Genomic DNA, 20,106 nt, shown 5'->3' with positions numbered 1-20,106 from the left:
ATAATCGACGGATCTATCCATACATTCAAAGTCTTGCTCCATCGGACACTCAAGAGGGAGAGAAATGAGGGAGAAAATACTCAAAAACGAGCTAGGAGGGTCTCTCTACCCAAAAATCCCTCGTTTGGGGGGAAGGGGACCCTCCTATTTATAAGGGGGAAGCCCCTTCAAAGGACATGTGGGGACCACCACAGCGCTGTGGCGGCCCCTGCCACAGTGTTGTGGCTGACATCATCCGGTCGACGTCAGAAAAGTCCCTAGCACCATGATTTTATACTTAGGTGCCATGGGGGGCCTCCACAGTGCTGTGGTCAGTAAGATTTCTCACTTTTACACTTTTTTGGGCCAAACTGGGCTTTTTTGGGTGTTAGGGTGTATTTGGGCCCATGAGCCCTGTCTTTTTAGGTTCTGGGAAGGGAGGAAGGCGCAGCATTTATCGTCCGTATCCCGTAGTCATCATCGCCAGGGGGTGACAAAATCCAGCGTCTACACACCTGACTCTGCAAATATCACTCAAATAGGAACAATAACACCAACGACAGACATGGTACAAATAAGAAAGAGCATTAGTGACACAAGTAACACAAAGTGAAACATGCAAGCTGTTGAGGTTTTGGTGTCTTGACTTATGATGATGGACTGCTGTGTGGAGCCTCCAGGGACTTCTGATGATGGACTGCTTTTTAGGACTATATGGGTATTTTGATAAATTTCATGTATAGGGTTTTTCGCTATAAATTTGTAGCGAGAGTTCTTTCTCGGTATTGCAAATCTGAGAGAGGTGTGGGGAACAATCGACTATAACCCTATTCTCTATGGATAGGGAAAGAGATCTCATCTCACCGTGGACGTAGGTAACCTTGCCGAACCACGTAAATCCTTGTGTGCATTGTGTGATTGTGTTTACGATTTTCATTCTTCTCTACATTGTGTTAGGTTTTACAGCAAACCACAGTTGAAGCTTGGGGTGTCAATCGGTCGGTTCGGTCCGGTATTTTTCGGTTTCGGTGTGGCTTTTAGGGAAACCGAAACCGAACCAATAAGGACTTTTTGGTTTCGGCTCGGTTTTGGTTTCGGTGTGGTTTGGTTTCGTGTCGGTTTCGATTTATAATAACGGGTGATAGTGGTTTGGATTCGGTTCGATATCGGGTTTTTTCTTTCTCTTTTCAACTACATAAAATATTTCATTAGCCCTACACTTAAAAAGGAGATCAATGGAACAAGCATTGTTACAAATCAATTTCCCTATTTTCAAAACTTCATACTCATTGATTTGTAACAATTTCCCTCACAACCATAAATTTGCTCACTAATATTGAAATCAATTCAATTATTCATAATCTTATACTCATTATTTTTTTATCGGTTTCATTCGGTTCAGTTTTTGATTTGTTATCAGTCGGTCTGGTGCAGTCCGATTTTCAGCCGGTCCCGTCATATCTCAATCCAAAACCAATTCAATAAGGATCGGTTCGGTTCAGTCTCAGGTTTTTTTGGTTGGTTTCGATCTGTCTTAATGGTTCGGGCTAAGATATGACACCCTTAAGTTGAAGCTCTATAGAAGCATCAGCCCCATAGACACAAAGAAAGAAATTGCAGCTAGAACGACTCCCACTTGAACCATCACTTAAGCAAGGAATGGAAACTTGTGATGTAGAAATATCCCAACCATGTAAACCAAAGAGGCCAACGTAAAAGCAAACAGAATGAGGCGGAGCATCAAGGGAACATGTGGGCGTTCTTGATAGTAAAGCACCAAAAGAGGTGTTGCAGCTGCCAACTTGATGCCGATATCCATCCTTGATAACTTGATATAGTTGGTTTCAGAAGGGATACCTGAATTAACATTGTTGTGTTTCAAGTTGGTGGTTGGGTTGTTAGCTAAGGGTGACACTTGCATTTCTATATCGACATTAGAAGGAAGAGACAGATTAAGTGTAGTTGATACATTAGGAGAGAAGATGGGTTCCATCTTTTTAGCACTTCTAGCTCAAAGCTTTCTCTGAAGTGTGAGCTCATTCCTGGCCTTATTTTTAAACGGATCGGATTCGGCTCGGATAGTGCTATATCCACATCCACATCCGATTAGCTATCGGACGGATTCGGATAGTGCTAAACGAATACGGACACGGATACGGATCAGATATTTTATTCATTTACATATAAATATAGCTTTTCGGATAGCTATAGCCTATCCATATCCGCATCCGTTTAGCTTTTGGACGGATTCAGATAGTGCTAAACGAATACGGACACGGATACAAAAACGGATTTCGGCTATTCATTTACACCCCTAGCTAAGAGTATGGAGAAAGAGGTGAAGAAACTACATTTTCATTCTACATTGTTTACCTTACCTCATTCAGTGACCCCACATTAAAAAATGTATTTTTCCATGAAACTATATTGGTTCATTACAACTGCCTCTACTATTTGGTCGATTCCTCTCTCTCTCTCTCTCTCTCTCTCCTATGGTCGACCTGATGACGCATTACTTTAGCATGCTGGATGGGATGAAGTCATTGTCAACTCTCCCCCATTCTCGACCCCACCCACCCCAACAACTTCTCCCTTCCCAACTAGTCGCGTCCTCAACAGTTACAAGAATTGGATTTTTCCTTCAAGAAGAGGTTTAGGATAAAAAAAAAAGGTTTGCTCATTTGAGAAATCAGGTGGAAGTAGGGGTGTCATACAATCGGTTCAATCCGATTTTGGTTAAACTTTGATCGAAACATAACTCCTTCAATATAAATTGGATTGAATGAAAATAATTTTTTAGACATTAAAACAAATGAATATTTTACCGCACTTTTAATTTTTAATAATTTTTACTATATTGAGATTTATGGAATTTATAAATTTAAAAAAAATCTTAGCATTAGAAAGTTGTAAATTTCACCTACCATCGAGAATCCAATTTTTGTTCTTGAACTGGTGGGATTGATTTTTTATCCTTTTGGAATTTGATTTTTAACTATTTTTGTTGGATTCAAATAGGGGATATTTGCTTATTTATGAATAATATCTTAACTAAATGAAATACAAATTTCATTTACTTAAATGATCTTAGACATAAATAAGTGTCTGTCCTAGTTTCGAGCTAGGTTCCCTCAAGTTTCAATGGGCATGAATGTCGAAACTTACGAAATATGGATTGTTTCGGTCAAAACTGGTCGAAACCTATCGAAACTGATTTCTTGCATAAATAACTGTTTGTCCTAGTTTCGAGTCAGGTTTCATTAAGTTTCGATGGGCATGAGTGTCGAAACTTGCAAAATATAGGCTGTTTCAATTGAAACCTTTCGAAACTGGTCGAAACCAGTGACCTTTTCAAATCCACCTACATCTCCTCTCAATTTCTTACGAAATCGAGATGTGGTTTCTACAGGTTTCAACCGAGTTCTCTTTCCATGGTCTAAAGAGATATGTGAATTACTAGTAAAAATGCACGTGCAAATGCACATGTAAGCATTTGTGAGTGTTGAAGAGCAAATGAAAACTATGGGTTGAAAGAGAGAGTTATATTTTAAAATTTTCATAAATGTTCTGAAATAGTGTAAAATGAGAACCTTCACCGTTTACTTTTTGAACTATTTATGGATTGAAATATTTATTGTTCGGGTAAATTAAAAGTCACCCCTGAATTTTCAAACGAAACTCAGATCACCCCCTGATTTTTTTGAAAAAACTCAAATCACCCCTTCTAGAGTAATGGTGTTAGTCTGGTTAAAACATTAGAATTAAATTTACAATTCTAATACGACATAATTCTCCAATTCTTTCTAGCTATTTTAACAGTCCACAATTTCACAATAATTGAACCAAATAATGTCCAATAATTGGTATGAGAGAGAGAGAGAGAGAGAGAGAGCTCTAAGGGTACGACACATAATAATAATCTATAAAGATAATTAAAAAAGAGTTTATTAGGGATAACACAACCAATATATAACAAAGACATCCTAAAGAAAAATATGCAGTACGAATTATAAAATAACAAAGAATCTATAGTCAAAATTAAACAAGTTAAATAGAGACAATTTTGTAACTTGGGTTTTCTACATCATGAAATACCAGTTCCCATTACACTACCATTGAAGTTAAAATGAAAATATAGATAAAAGACTTGGTGGATTCGAACCACCATCCTCTTGAAGTATGAAGTCATTTCTCACACCCCAAGTACTCTGCCAATTGAGCTAAAGACCCATATTTAATACTCGTGAAATCAGGAAAAAAAGAATACTATTAACCAATAAAATTAATTTACCAACAAAAACCCCTACTTGCTTATTTGCCGGTATCCATACCACTACAAACCATTAGAAATTGTCCTAATTAGAAAATGAAAGCTATTAAGAACAGAATGGAGATGAGAGTAAAAAACTAATCAAAACAAATCAATATAAATTTCACACCCACTAAGATTCAGGTGAAAAAAAAATACATGATAGAAACCTAACTCATTGTGAAGTTCATTCCAACCCGAATCTGATCATCAAATGGCAATTTATTCACCCTTAAATATACAAAACAAAAGTTGAAAGCCAATCTAAGATGTTTACCCAAGAAGGTTCGGAATTCTACTATCAGTCAAACACAAACCAGTAGACTCTTCAAATATTCTAATATTCCTCTCCTATATAGTCCCATAAATCCTATTACTTCTCCAAGGTGTCACTTTTACAAAATATCCCATCCTCTTACTGGTGCTACCGCTACCACTCTAACACCAGGTAAAATCAAAAGGTTAAGATGGCATATCAACTTCATCGGTTCATCCAACCTCCTATTTAAAAAAAAAAAAAAAAAAAAAAAAAAAAAACCTTCATCCATTGAATACAAGAGTCAACCTCATCCATCGAATACAAGAGACAATCTCATCACATCATGAATAACCTTTCCTCAAGTTCATTCAAAGGATGTCATAAAATATTATCAAACTAATGCTGTACAAACATACTTTATAACTTGCTTCCATACCCTATCCTACCATAACTTTCTTAGAAGTTGAGAACTCTAATCCAAAAGAAACCATCACAAACCTCTAAACTACCTATCATTCCTTAGCAACACAAATCTCCCTCTAAATCTGCAGACACTAATAATTGCCCATACTTGTAGCATTGCAAATTATTTGAACAAAAAATAAACAGTAACCATTTTCTGTAAAAGAAAACATAAATAGTCAAATAAATAAATAATATAAAAAAGAGCATCTATGGATAATAATAAGATCAGAATTAGTAAAGCCATACATAGTTCAATTTTCAATTATTAAACTCCTAAAATCAGTTGTTTCAGCCAGCATTGTCTCTTACTCTGTAAAACTTAGCAACTGCTCCTGTATTAGAAGAGTTGAGAACACCACAACTTCTCTAGTTTGGGAGTAAACAACAATATAGCAGGCAGCAAGCTCACAACATAACTACGATGGATCTATATAGAGATGAGGAGATCCATACAACCCGAAACTAATTCTAACTCCTAAATTCAAGAATAAAATAATATCCCATCATTGAGTAATACTTTTCCTGGCCATAACTCTTGTAAATCAAGCATAATGTGCATTGGTTCAACCCTCCGAAAACAAGTCCAACATGAAAAATTAACTCAAAATACATTACTAACATAAAGAGTACTAACTCAAACCTACGACCAAACAATATAAAACCAAAAATACCTTTCAATTTCATACGAGGCACTTCTAATGTGTCCAACATAGGAACCCAATGGGTATCCTTATGCAACCACACAACATGATCTGAGACATCCCAAATAATGGGTCCATTGAACCTAATGGTGTTTTGGACTCCACCTTGAAGCTTGTCCCTTCTTTCAGAAGCCTAGCTTGTCTTGATTCTTTATCATACCTGGGTCAAAGGTTCAATTTTGATAACCCATTCATTTAACATAGCATTTCGGATTGGGAGTTGAAAGACAAAGCTTTGGAAAAGCTTGCAATCGAGTAGCAGGGCACCTCTAATATAGAATGAAAGGAAAGAGATATTCTTTGTGGTCAAATTTCTGTTAAATTAAGTATATCTTCTATGGCAGTCAAAACCAACGGAGGATTGAGAATCTGTACATGAAACATGAGACCATATGATGTTAATACAAAAATGCATGGTTTCAATTCTATATAGTATGGCCAGTTAAAACAACAATTACTAGCCGAAACAAATAGGGTTTGATCAGAAGGTTGACGAAACACATGGGAGTCAAAATCATTAAGCTCATAGACACTAAATTTAGTGTCCTTTTATTTTGTTTAGTTACCTGCCCACCATGTTATGTTTCCAATCTTTGTGCAAAGGACACCTAACATATTTTGTTTGTTAGATAGGATGCAATAACACTTAACAAACACAACATTCGAAAGGATCTCAGGAAAGTAAATAGAGTAATAGCTTATTAACAACAAGAAAAAATACAAAAGGTCCTATACCTTATTTTCGATGAAAAAGTAAAACGAAATCAAAGCCAAAATAATAAGAACAAGAAAAAATACTAAAAGTTCTTCTTTCCTCTGCAATATTAACAGTTTACACTGTCTATCTATTCATAGCTGGAGAAGAAAAATTAAAGAGTAGTAAAAAAGAAGATATATATAACAAAGGGAAAAACTACAAAAGAAGGAAGCAAAAGGGTGGTGGGGGATGATTCTGATATGAAGGAAGATACAGTAAAGCTTACCAAATCCAATGCAGAGATACAAATGAAGTGAAAAACGCCAAAGAAATCCTAACAAAAACTTCCAGTGGGTAAAAATTGAATGCAGTTAGAGAGAGATAAATCATGGTTTAAGAAGAATATAGAGATTGGAGAAATGAAAACAAAATGCTTTATAAGATATAAACAGGAAATCATATTCAAATACATCAAAGCCAGCTTTATGAACTGATCAATTTAACAGCTAAAGACAGTTTCAGGAGAATTAAAATACTTAACCCGAAAGAAAAAGCAATAAAGCCCGAAGACACTGGCACCTAAAATTTTGTTCTCCCTCTACAAACTGCAAAATGAAACTTCAAGATGTTGGGATGCACAGTGATGTTTTTATACAATAAAACCAAGAGAGCATAAAATTTTGAAAAAAAAAAAAAAAAAAAGGGGTAAAAGGGAGAGGGGTTGGGGGAAAGAAAGATGGTTTGGTTAGGGAACACAAGAATCGTGACTTTCACATTTTATTTTCTTACTTCGTGTTTAAGTAAACTGGCTTTCCGTATTCGTCCTGTTCCTTCGAGAGTAATAAAAATTTATTGTTTCCTACTGTTTAACCAATGATAACAGTAGGAAACAATAAAATCCCTAGAATCGATACCTAAAAATCAAATTTGCTCAAGTATATCTCGCAATTTGTTGGTTGCTTCCTTTGACACCTTAGTAATGTGCTCTGCCTCCCTCATCGATTCTAACAATATGGTGGTCTCTTGTTTTATGTCATGAAACTCCTCTTCAATTCCTTCAGACCAAGTTTGATTCCTCAGCCTCTAATCTCAGTCTCGCAGCTTCATCTTTGATCTGGTTGATTTCATTTCTTGATTGACGTAAGAGCTCTACATACTTCAAATCTGTGCTTTTCATGATCTGCTTGAGGCATTCTACCTCTCTCATTGCATTCTCTCTTTCAGATTTGCTTGAGATGAGTTTTCCTTTTGCCTCATTGGCCTCCATTGAGACTTCTCTAAGTACTAATGCCAGATCATCCATGGCCTTCCTATTCTTCTCTTCTGCATCTGTAGCTAACTTAAGTTCAGTTCTAGGTTCAACTCATTTGCTAAAGCTTTGGCCTTTGATTAAGCTAGTGCTTCCCCTTCTTGGGAGTGGTTCAAGCATTCTTTGACAAATTGAAGCTCATACTTGAGAGCAGCAACAGTTTCTTCCATGGAATGTGAATAGCAGCTATGAAATGGGGCATATTCTGTATTATTTTGCTCATCTGACCTTTCTAAGTATTCAACCTTCTCATTGAGACAGGTAACTACAAGTAACATTCTAAATAGGACAACTCACTGCCCTCTTCACTTCAACTTCTCTGGTCTATCTCTCCTGCTCGTGCACTTTATATATGTTTCTTCTCGATAATGCCATCAACAGTTTAACAGTACCTTGACCTTCCCCATCAATAGGATATTCCAGGAAATTAAAATCATCAAAATCCTAATCCGTTGAATAACAAAAAAAGGAGAAAGTTGACCTAGATCTAAGAAATAGAATACCAAAACTTTTTTGAGCTTACCTGTGTCCCAAAAATTGGAATACCATCCATTCTCAATGCTATGACTCATTAGTTCATAGATGTATCATGATTCATGAATCCCAAATATGATCAACTTACAGATTTCAGATTACTTTACAAAGCACAAGTAGTTCCACCATCATAGGTTCTCAACTATATCCTCTCATTGTTCTAGTTTAAATTCTATCATACATGTATAACTTCTGTAAGTAGTTGCACCATGAATAGGTTCTCAACTTAAACAAAATACTATACTGGAAAACAAAAAAAAAACCCACCTAGTCCACTCCCTAGTTTTGGGTAAAATGCAAGTATTGTAGTTGACCAGCAGGGACATGGTTGAACCAGACAACATTATCGTTATGGCTTTGAAGCATTTTCAGTCAATAAACTCACCCAGGCAATAAAACCTTTCAGATGAGTCTGGGTTCCAAAAGAGCCCCCTACAAAGTCTCCTCTTTGAATGATTCAATTCCATAACATTCCACATACACAGTAAAGGACATATATACCAATATTGATTTAGCATATCAATCGCATACCCATTTAGCTAATTTTGCTAATTTCACTGAATAACGATGTGATAATCATTCTCATTTAGCTAATTTTGAAACCAACAATATAGTACTACATGTATTAGAATAAATTATTATCAAATAGCTAATATGGGCTTCAAGATTCAGCATATCAATCGCATACTCTTCTAACATTCCAAACACCAAGCCATAGACAGGGTCATTAAAGTGTCCAGTTCTTAAATTTATTGATCCAAACTGTCCAAGAGTACTTTCTAGTATTACTACAATGGCTCCTAGCACAACCAAATTTCCATATATCAGATTGCCGAAACAAACACATAAAAGTAATACAGAAACATAAAAAATTTAGAAACAAACTTGAGATAACAGAATTACCTTTCCTCTGAGAATAAAGAGGAGGACCTCCCACTCTCTGTACAAAGAACTCATACTGATTCTGAATTGCATCTTCTTTATTCGGGTTTGCGAAAATCAAACAAACCATTCTTCTTCCTCATCATCGTAAACCCTTTTTTATTCGATTCACCAAGAATCAACAAATATTGAATATAATAAAACAAGATAGAGACAGAGAGAGAAAGAGAGAGAAGAACCTGCCATAAAAATTGGTAGAGAGATCAATGAAGGTCTGAAGACCAAGTTTCTCGAATAAATTTGTGTTGTCGATCGCAAATGCACGTGCAAACTGAGACCAAGTTTCTCGAATAAATTTGTGTTGTCTTCTGTCTCGAGAAGACCAAGATTCCATCACAAATCTTGCTGAGGAAAATGCTCGCTCACATACAGTAAGAGTCGTGTGAGAAGGGAGAGACGAAACGTTCTCACTCGAACCGCGGAAGGAATGTAGCGCAGTAGAGAGAGAGAGAGAGAACCGTGTGAGAAGGGAGAGACGAAAGAGAGAGGAAGACAATCGTGCTTAAGAGAGATAGAATGAATGAGGAGATAGGATTCGGGAGAAATCGAAGGTCGTTCTAGAAGAGAGCTGAGAGAGAACGCACAAATAGAGGTAGAGGGGTCGTTCGTGGAGAGAGATGTGAGAGATTTTTTTGTTTTTGGATTAAGAGATGTGAGAGATTGCGTGGAGAGAGGATTTGCAATAAACGACCGACAGCGTACTAAGAATTAAAAAAAATAAAGGTACCATTCAGATCGAAAATATATAAATGAATGATAAGAAATTACAATGAGGGAAAGATGATATTTAAATAAATTATATATAAGAGACGTTGGATTTAAAATGTGAAGGATTTTTCCTACGCAGAAGGATTCTTATAGAATATATGAGATAAAGAATAAAGCGTGAAAGATTTTATTTTTTTTATTTTTTTTTTCAGTAAAAAACGTGAGAGATTGAAGGTAACAAGGAGATTAATTTTTTAGTAGCTAAGTTTTCAAAAAAAAAATAGAAAAAAAGGAAAGGAAAAGGAAAGTGGGAGAGAAAAGAAAAAAAAGAGAGAGGAATAACGAAACGTGAGAGATTGAGCAAAGAGAGATGCTACGAGGGTAAAAGTATTGAGATTTTCTCTCCATAATTGTTAACCTAAAGTAAATCTAATTTTGTAGAGAGATTTGTTTTGAATAATAATAAATATTATTAATATTAATTATTACTAAGGATATCTAAGATTATGAAATTATAAAAAAAATGACATAAAAATTAAGAATTGAAGAATGAAATTTTAGATAAGACTGAAGGGTAGAATAGATAACTGAAAAATTTGCCACAATGTGTTTTTATATAATAGTATGATATGATATGATGTAATCATCGTTTGATAATGGCATTTGTACTTTTTTTTTTTATTCAAAATTGTATTGCCATTTTTATGGTGGGAATTGTATTTGTCCTTTTCAAGTTGTGCTGGTCATATATCAAGATCGTCAAAAATGCGTTGCAATAGGCAACGCAGACACAAGGCCACGCATAATGACTACCTTACCCCTACTTGGGCAAGGTGATCGGACAAGGGTAAGGCGGTCATTGCATGCGGCCTTGTGTGTTGCGTAGCATACTGACATGCCATAGAGGATCCAAATTGATTTTCCTCCACCCATGGAGAACGATTCAACTACTACCTTAGGGTTCACAGACCCCTCCTAGAGTTTTTGTATGTTACAAAATATCCTCGTGATACCCATTCCCGCCTTCTTCAGCCCCTCAAAGTGGAGGAAAACTCGGTCCTTTGCTTTTCCATTCAAATTATCTACTTTTGAGCTCTTTCGATCCTAAATACTTCGTCTTCTACAGATTAACAGGAGAAATTCTATCTTGAAGAGTACCTACCATTAATAAGGAGTATCCCATGATATGCAGATCCGAACCATTAAACGATAGGCCCACTAGTATGCGCGGGTGTGAGGCCCACACGAATCCCACTGTTTGATTGAAATCGAACGCTAATATCCCATCTGTAAATCAACAATTCTTATCTGACGGTTTTTGAATGAGATACACAATGACTGAGAAAACTGCCCTGTGGACGACGATGACAATCTCCACTCCGCAAGTCAAGAAGTCAAAAAGTAAAAAAGAAAAAAGCACACAATGACAGGCTGAGCAGTCTCCCACACTCTCCCCTCTCCTTGTGGTGTCTTTCTCTTTTAACTTTATTTTATTTTATTGCACTCTCTGATCTCTGTTTCCCACTTTCCCTCTCTTTTGAATCTTGATACTTGATAGTAGAAAATCATCGTTGTATCTGGTCTTTTGTTCTGTGTGACTGACTGTGTCCATGGGTGCCGAGATTACCTATGGAGCCTGTTCTTCCACCCGTCAGTGGAAGTATGATGTCTTCTTAAGTTTTTGCGGTCAGGACACTCGAACTAACTTCACCGATTTCCTGTTTAACTGGTTGGTACGGGATGGGATTCGCACCTTTAGAGACGATAAAGAGTTAAACAGAGGAGAGAATATTTCTTCAGAACTGATGGAAGCCATCGAAAGTTCTAGGATTGCCATTATCGTCTTCTCCGAGAATTATGCTTCTTCAACCTGGTGCCTTACTGAGCTGGTGAAGATTCTGGATTGCAAAAAAAATGATGGCCAAATAGAAAAGGTTATACCTGTTTTCTACAAGGTGGATCCATCGGATGTTAGGCATCAGCGTAACACTTATGAGAAGGCATTTAAGGAACAGGAAGAGCATTTGAAGGATAAGATGGATATGTGGAGGGCTGCTCTTACAGAAGCTGCGAATATGGCAGGGTGGGATCAAAGAAATTTTGCAGATGGGTAAAGTCTTAATCAAATCCTTTCACTTCTTGTGTTTAGTACTTTTAATTATATGGCTAGAATATTATTTGAGTTTTTTCTATCTACATTCGCATTTAGTTAGGGTTCGGACTCGGACTTGGTGGATATGTTGATGAACTACCTACCGATCCTAGTTACTTTCATCGGTATTCATCCATACATTGAACAACAACCCAGTTTCTACCTTGAATCCCTATATGTGCAATTCCTTCTACACCTGAGGATCCAACGGATGTACATTAAAAATCTTTTTTTTTGTTTTTGTTTTTGTTTTTCGTCTTCCTGAAGACCGTGGAAGAATTTTTTGGTTGTGCCAACGGATGTCCATCAAAATATGTATATTTTACTTAATACTTATAAAAATTTATATTTGGAATTTTTTTTTTTTTTTTTTTTTTTGGTAGACAAAATGGATCAATGGGCAGATCACGTTTTAGAATGTTTGTTTTTTATTTTTTTGGTAAAGGTTTTAGAATGTTTGTAGAAACAAAAAGGGGGGAAGTAGTTGAGAAAAGGGTATAGATGTTATGACTTAATAAACATATTAAAATGCATAAAAAGTAAATTGAAATATGTTGGTGATTGAAGCCAAAAAAAAAATTTAATTACAGATTAGGGTCAATTAAATATATTTAGGAACGCTAGATGTTTATGAATAAAAAATAATTGTTGTAAGAAATTAGAAAAATATGAACGAAAATAAATTAATCCTGCAGTAAAAATATAAAATAAAAAGGAAATCCTGCACTAAAAATCCTTCAATTCCAACATCATTGGTTTATGGGTGGAAGGGGGGTGAGGATATTGTGTATTGATACATTTCAAAATCTTTCATAAAGAGTAGGAAGTTTAATTTTCTCTTGAGAAAAAAAACTCAAAAACTGAACTAGCCAATGAAAATTATCTACTTACAGTCTTTTAAATTTTCAAAATTAAAGAAAAATAAAAACCTAAAAAAAAAAACATGGTGTAAGCAGTTGACTGGGTTGCTTTTAATACATAGATAGACATAGATATGGGGCAAGAGAGTGGAAAACGGAAACATTTTAGGGGAGGTTTGCCATGGTAGTTTCCAATTGGGGTTGGAAAGAGAAAAGGGAGAGATGGGATTGGGAGATATTATAAGTTAAAATAAGAAGTTTCCTGGAATTATGGAAGTTGTTTAGTAATAGCTTCCTCTAATTAGGGGAAACTAGTTTTATTCATTAAAAAAGGATATTATTTGAGAAAAAGAGCATTGCTTGGTTGCCCACTCTTACAGTCTTACACCCAGATACAAGGGATGGCAAAATGACCACCCATCCCCCATGTTGGATGCCTAGCATGCGTTGGCACAGGCCACGTGACTAAGTAGTGTTTTCTCTCCCTTAAAATTTACGAGCAATGATGGATTGGCACTAAAAATCTTTTGGTCTTTAGAAAATAAAATAAAAATTATATTTAAAAAAAAAAAAAAAACCTCAAAAAAATTGGATTGAACATTGGGCGAGAATTTTGTGGGTAACCCACCTCCTAGAAAGTCCCACTTTCCTTCTTTTTCTTTTTTCATTTCTCATCTCTTTCTCAATCTTTTCTTTTCCTTTTTATTAGAACTCTGTTTTCCCCTACTTTGTTTTGTTTGGATCCATGTAGCCAACCCCATTAAGTTAAGGCTGAGTTTGTTGTTGTTGTATATACACACACGTACACGCACACACAAAAGCACTCTCACATACACACACACACACACACACACACACACACACACACACACACCCCATAGTTTGGACCGTTTTAGATTTGCCGAGTCAGCCCTCCATGTAAATGAAAAATCCCATCTATTGTAAGCTTCCTTGTAGTTGCAGCCTTGATTTAGAAACTATAGTTTTATTGTCCATTTTTTCATTTCTTTGTTTGTATCAAAATGTTCAGGCATGAGGCGGAGCTTGTAAAGAAAGTTGTTGAAGAAGTGTTGACAATAGTGAACCAGACATGCTTGCACGTTGCAAAACATCCAATCGGGTTAGATTCCCACATTGAGCACATAGGTCATTTGCTAAAAGATGGATTGGATGGTCGCATCATAGGGATATACGGCTCTGGTGGAATAGGTAAGACAACTATAGCGAAGGCTGTTTTTAACGACATATTTAAAAAATTTGAAGGTAGCAGTTTCCTTGCTAATGTTAGAGAGGTTTCAAGCCAACACAAAGGTTTAGCTCTCTTACAAAAACAGCTACTCTCTGATATTTTGACGAGAAAAGACATAGACATAGACAATGAGGACAGTGGAATAATTATTATCAAAGAACGTCTACGCTGTAAAAGAGTCCTTATTATTCTTGACGATGTTGATGAAATGAAACAATTTGATAAATTGGTTGGAGGGCGTGATTGTTTTGGTCCAGGAAGTCGAATCGTCGTAACAACTAGAGACGATCATTTGCTAAATATCCTGGAGGTGGATGAAAAATATAGAGTCAAGACAATGAATCAATATGAATCCCTTCAACTTTTCAGTCGCTTTGTCTTTCAACAAAATTATCCATCAGAAGACTATGTGCAGCTCTCAAATGATGTAATACATTATGCAGGGGGCCTTCCATTAGCTCTTGTGATTTTGGGTTCTCTTCTATCCAAAAGAAGTCAAGCTGAGTGGGAAAGGGAATTGGAGAAATTAAGAAAGATACCCAATGGTCAGATTTTAGAAACACTTGAAATAAGTTATAATGCATTAGATGATTTTGACAGGATCATATTCCTTGATATATCATGCTTTTTCATTGGAAAGGACAAAAACTATGTAATTACAATTCTAGATGCTTGTGGTTTGGGCGGAGAAGCTGGAATTAAACTTCTCACAGAGAGGTCTTTGGTAGCAATTGATGACGATAACAATCTATATATGCATGATCTGATTCGAGACATGGGAAGGGAAATTGTTCGCAAACAGTCTCCTCAGAAGCCTGGAGGACGTAGTAGATTGTGGGACACTAATGATGCCATTGATGTATTGATAAACCTCACTGTAAGCTTTTGTAACACTAATTAATCTCTTATCACATTATGATAATTATTAGCCAATGGATATGAAAATTGTCCTTACTCTAAATGTTGTCCTTTATTTCCTTTTCTTATTTAATTTCTTCTGTCTTTTATTAGGGAACTGATGCAGTTGAAGGCCTTCAATTAAACTTGGATCAATGTAATGTGGAAGAGTTTGGCTTGTTGACCATTGAAGGATTTTCTAAAATGCCTAATCTAAGATTACTCGAGGTTAATGGTCCAGGATCCAGCATCACTATAGATTGGAAACAGTCTCTTCCGCAGTGGGTTTGTTGTTTCAAAAACTTAGTTTGGGTTAGTTGGGAAGGATTCCCCTTCGAATATATACCAAATAATTTTCATCTGGGGAAACTTGTCATTCTTGACATGAAAGAAAGCAAACTAAAAGAAGTTTGGAAGGGAACAAAGGTATGCCGCAATTTTGAGACTTTTATATATATATATATATATATTGGAATCTTATCATATGTATTTTGTGAAAACTAATTTTCCCCCTTTTTCCAGTATCTCACAAAGTTGAAGGACCTCAATCTTAGTAATTCAAAGTGCCTAACCCGTACCCCAGACTTCGCAGGGCTCCCGAATCTTGAGAAACTAATTCTCGGAGGTTGTGACAGTTTGTATGAAGTCCATGAAAGTATTGATTGTCTTAAGAAACTTGTAAAGTTGGATCTAGGGTGTTGCAGCAATCTCAGGAATCTTCCGAGTGGTATTAGTAAATTGTCGTCGCTTGAAACGGTTGATATTTCTATATGTTCAAGCTATAGTTCTATCTCAAGATTTGAAAAATTACCAGAGAGAATCGGGAACTTGACAGGTTCATGGTTTGGAAGTATACAAAAAATACCTTTTTCCTTTGAACTTCCAAACAACCTTACCACTTCCAATCATTCTTTGCCATATGGTTCAGCAGCTCGAGTTTCAGTTTCTTTTGATGGTTGTTGCTCCTTAAAACACTTGACTCTGGAAAATTGCAAGCTAACAGATGATAATATACCTGAGGATTTTTGGATGTTATACTCTTTGGAGTCATTGAATCTATCTCTGAACAACTTTGAGAGCCTTCCATCTAGCATTGGCCAGCTTTCAAAACTTGAAACTCTGAAATTGTGGGATTGCCAGAATCTCAAATCACTCTCCATGCTTCCATCAAGTTTGCGTTCTCTTGATGCATCGTATTGCAGCGAGTTGAAAGGGTTACCAAATCTGTCAAACTTGAAGCACCTAAGGATGCTAGATATTTCATTCTGTGAAAAGCTGACTGAAATTGAAGGTTTAGAGGGTTTGAAGTCTGCAACAACTATTAAATTAAATGATTGCACCAATTTGAAAGGCTTTGTCAAGAAGAGATTCTTTCAGGTTCGTCTCTCTCTCTCTCTCTCTTCAAGAATTGATATTGAATCGGCCGAATTGGATCTGAATTGGCCTAAGCTGATCCTGATTCCACATTTGGTTTTTTTAAACCTTGTCACATGCACTCATTTCCCAAAAAAGAAAAAAGAAAAAAACTATATATGTAACTATGATTTGATTGGTTCTATGGACAGGACATATCTAAAGACCTTGGAAATCATAACGTCTGTGACATCTTATTAAGTGGGTATGAGATACCGGAGTGGTTTAGGTTTCAAAGTGAGTCGTCAAATTCATTATCTTGTGAGGTTACTCAACTTCATAACATGGAGATGCAAGGGTTGATTATATGCATTGTTTTTTCATGCACTGGAATAGCTTTGAGCTATGATGGAGTAGAGGTTGATGGAGTAGAGGTTGTAGTTTTTAATGAATCAAAGAATCATACATGGAAGCACGAAGTAGCAATTTCATTTGACAGTGAAGAAACAGCTACTTGCGTGTTAAAGATACCGAATTGTGTTTGGAAATCAATTGCTGGATATGGGGATTCTATCAATGTTTCACTCCCAAACGGATGCTTTCTCGACAAGAGTTGTCAGTTGAAGAAAATTGGGGTCCATTTCTTCTATGCGTCACACAACATGAGAGTTTATCGGAGGAAAATTCTGAAGCATCACTAAGAATTTAATATTTTGAATTCCTTCAATCTCTTTGGAGATATTTGCAAGATTTATCAGGTGATCTACATTTATCTTAAACTCCCTAAATCATGCATATGTTGCATCATACCCATGGATTTAAGAATCAGGATTGGATTAGCCAAGGCTGATCCTGATTCCAGCCAGTTAGGGCAAAATTCTTGCTGGGTTTCTCCATTTCAAATAATTTGCACCCTAAATTCTACAGTGGTTTGGAACTGTGTTGATGCAAACAACTTCAGATGTATTGTTTATTAGGTATGCGTTAAGCACCAAGACTGGATTCACAGTCTAAATTATAGATACTGCTGAACTTAGGTAGCACATAAGGTTGCAATCCAACCATCATTGTCTACAGAAAGACCGCTGCCACACTTCTCTGATTCTTGAGGGAGCCATGAAGGAACAGTTGCCAGACATAAGGTGCAGAGTTGGTGTATTTGCAAATTTATTTTATAGAGATGCGGATTCGGAGATGTCCCATGGTAACATTGTCCAGTGAAGTAGTTTAATGAACTCCATAGACAGTTCATGCCACAAGAAAGTCATTTACTTTGTTTAGTTCTATTTGATTTACTTATTGTTTTTGGTTTTGAGCTTTATGATGGGAGTTTTGATGATCAGTGTGCTTATTTCTCTGATTTTCCTGCTCTCCGATTGATGTGTTCCTTGTCTCAAATATTTTGATTTAATATGCTTCTTGGTGTTCTGAGTGACGATTTGAGTATTAGACCTTATTTGATTGATTTTATTGTATTGATGGTCCGGCTCTTTGTTATTAGTGATGAAGTCTGAGGTGATGCATTTTTTGTTACAAAGATTTGTTATAGAAAGGGCACAAGGTCCATGTTAGTAAAGGGAAAAGAAATAATATTGATTTCTTATACTTGGTATATTTAGATCAAAATTGATGTTTGTGGATCTTTACCTAGCTATTCACAGAATTCTCTGCTCATCCATTCTAAGATCCAACTTTAGTTGCCCTGTTTTTATTGATGTAGAATCCTATTGACAAATAAACCTCCAGGCTCCAGCATGCTTGCTGAGTTGATGATCGTTAGTTCTATTTTCTTAACTTTTGATTAGTTTTTCTTTATTTATTGGAATCTTGAAGAATTTCCAACAGCAAGGAGAGGAGTGCAAAATAATTGCATTATAAGCCTCTGCATGTGGGTCAAATGTTATGATTTATGAGGAGTTGCATTGGACTGTAGAGTTGTGTTGGTCCAGTGATATATATCTACTTATTGAACTTTTGGTTTCAGCGAATCAGTACTTTAATGGTTTGTAGAGCAGAATAGTCAGACCACGCTCCTTTATGCTCTATTTCTGAATTTGTTCTTCAACTTTTACCCTTTTATATTAAATTTAATTTATTTATTTTTTTACGGATCTAGGATATGGCCTGTCATTCCACCTACGGATCTAGGACCATCAATGTGATGAACTGTAATGATCACTCTTTGTTTATCATATTTATATTCTAGAACGTTTGTATCTACAGATGATCGGATGATGTTACTGCATTGGAAAGCATTTACAAATTCCTTTGCTCGTGTAGTTGTGTTGTATGCGGTCCATGACATAAGTTGTACTGATGAGATCAAAACTTCTCCACCTCCTCTTCCAACTTTTCCAATGAGGCATCTTGATAGAACAACATGATCACTGCACATCTACCTTGACCAATGTACAATATTCATCGGATGGAGGGCATCGCCAACTATATAGATATTTCCCTCAGATATGTCTCCCCAATCCCTATAACACATTCCATGGCTTCCTGAACCTTAATGGTGAGGCAATGATAGTTTTAAGGTACGTGCTTTCCACTACATTAAGTATTTCTTTAGGAATTTCTCTTCCAAGTTTAACACCATTTGTTTCTTACTTCCATATAGGTGTGATGCATTGAAGATAACTGAATGCTTTAATATAATTGTTTTCTTTTTGTTCGTTGCAGAGTACTCATTAGAATTTGATGCTTAGTTCATGGAATGGTTGTTTACCTTGTGGCGCCTACATTTTTGTTGTTTCAAGTTAGTTTTATTTCCTCCTATTTAACTAAATAACTGTAATTTATACCAAGCACGCTTGTGTTGGTGAATTATGTAGTCTTTTTTATTCATATAATTTGTTTGAACATCATCAGTCAATTGATATCAGATTGGCAGCTTCATATGTCAATGGCAATAGAAGTGTCACTTAATTACTTGGCTCCTCTCATAGCCATGATGTTGTGCTCTCTTTATTTGGTCTAAGTAATGTATATTGTCTGCTCTTATTGTGGAGTGTCTGGGCCTGACTTTGGTGGCTTTTGTGTAAATGAGCAAGATCTAGGCATGTCTTAAGAGGCATTGTTAAGTTTGAAGCCATTAGTCTAAAAGTTGTTCAAACTCTGACAATTTTTTTGAAAATTTCTTTATTGAGATAAAGGTTAGGAATCACACAAGTTTTCATTGGATAGTGGCAGATTTGACATTAGTTTGGGGCCTTTAGTCCCCATATCCCACCTCCCTCTCATCCCCCCTTCCCACTGTAGGGGAAAAGAACTAGAAGAGGAAAAAAGAAATTCGAGACAATTTGAATATTTAATAGAAGTTCTTTGACTAGACTTACCAGTTTGGGTATTGCCATATGACTAGGTTGGAGGAGCAGCTTTTAGTACTCATTCAAGGGCAATTGCCATTTCATAAATTGATTTAAGTTGTATTTCTTTTGCCATATGACTAGGTTGGAGGAGCAGCTTTTAGTACTCATTCAAGGGCAATTGCCATTTCATAAATTGATTTAAGTTGTATTTCTTTTCTCATTACTTTACACAACTTCTACTCATGTTCTTGAATTGAATCTCCTCTGTTTCATGCTTTATTGAATCATATTATGTGTTATTTGGATTATGTTCTTGTTTACGAGTCTATGATGTTTTAGAGGATTCCTTTTTTACCAAATTAGACCGTATTCTTAGGAGTG

The 20,106-nt window shown here is 36.1% G+C and overlaps 1 protein-coding gene across 1 annotated transcript; it reads left to right on the top strand.

Moving 5' to 3' along the window:
- The first annotated feature begins 11,513 nt into the window (after window positions 1–11,513).
- On the top strand, window positions 11,514–17,115 carry LOC122638989 (disease resistance protein RUN1-like). Its single transcript, XM_043831835.1, has 5 exons — window positions 11,514–12,013; window positions 13,946–15,041; window positions 15,176–15,487; window positions 15,584–16,438; window positions 16,627–17,115. Exons 1-5 carry the CDS (start codon window positions 11,514–11,516, stop codon window positions 17,113–17,115), a joined length of 3,252 nt encoding a protein of 1,083 aa, XP_043687770.1.
- The last annotated feature ends 2,991 nt before the right edge of the window (window positions 17,116–20,106 follow it).

Source organism: Telopea speciosissima, chromosome 9, assembly GCF_018873765.1.
Source record: "Telopea speciosissima isolate NSW1024214 ecotype Mountain lineage chromosome 9, Tspe_v1, whole genome shotgun sequence".
NCBI lineage: Eukaryota > Viridiplantae > Streptophyta > Magnoliopsida > Proteales > Proteaceae > Telopea > Telopea speciosissima.
Note: the sequence above shows the minus strand (reverse complement) of the source record. Positions and strands in the feature narration are given on the sequence as shown.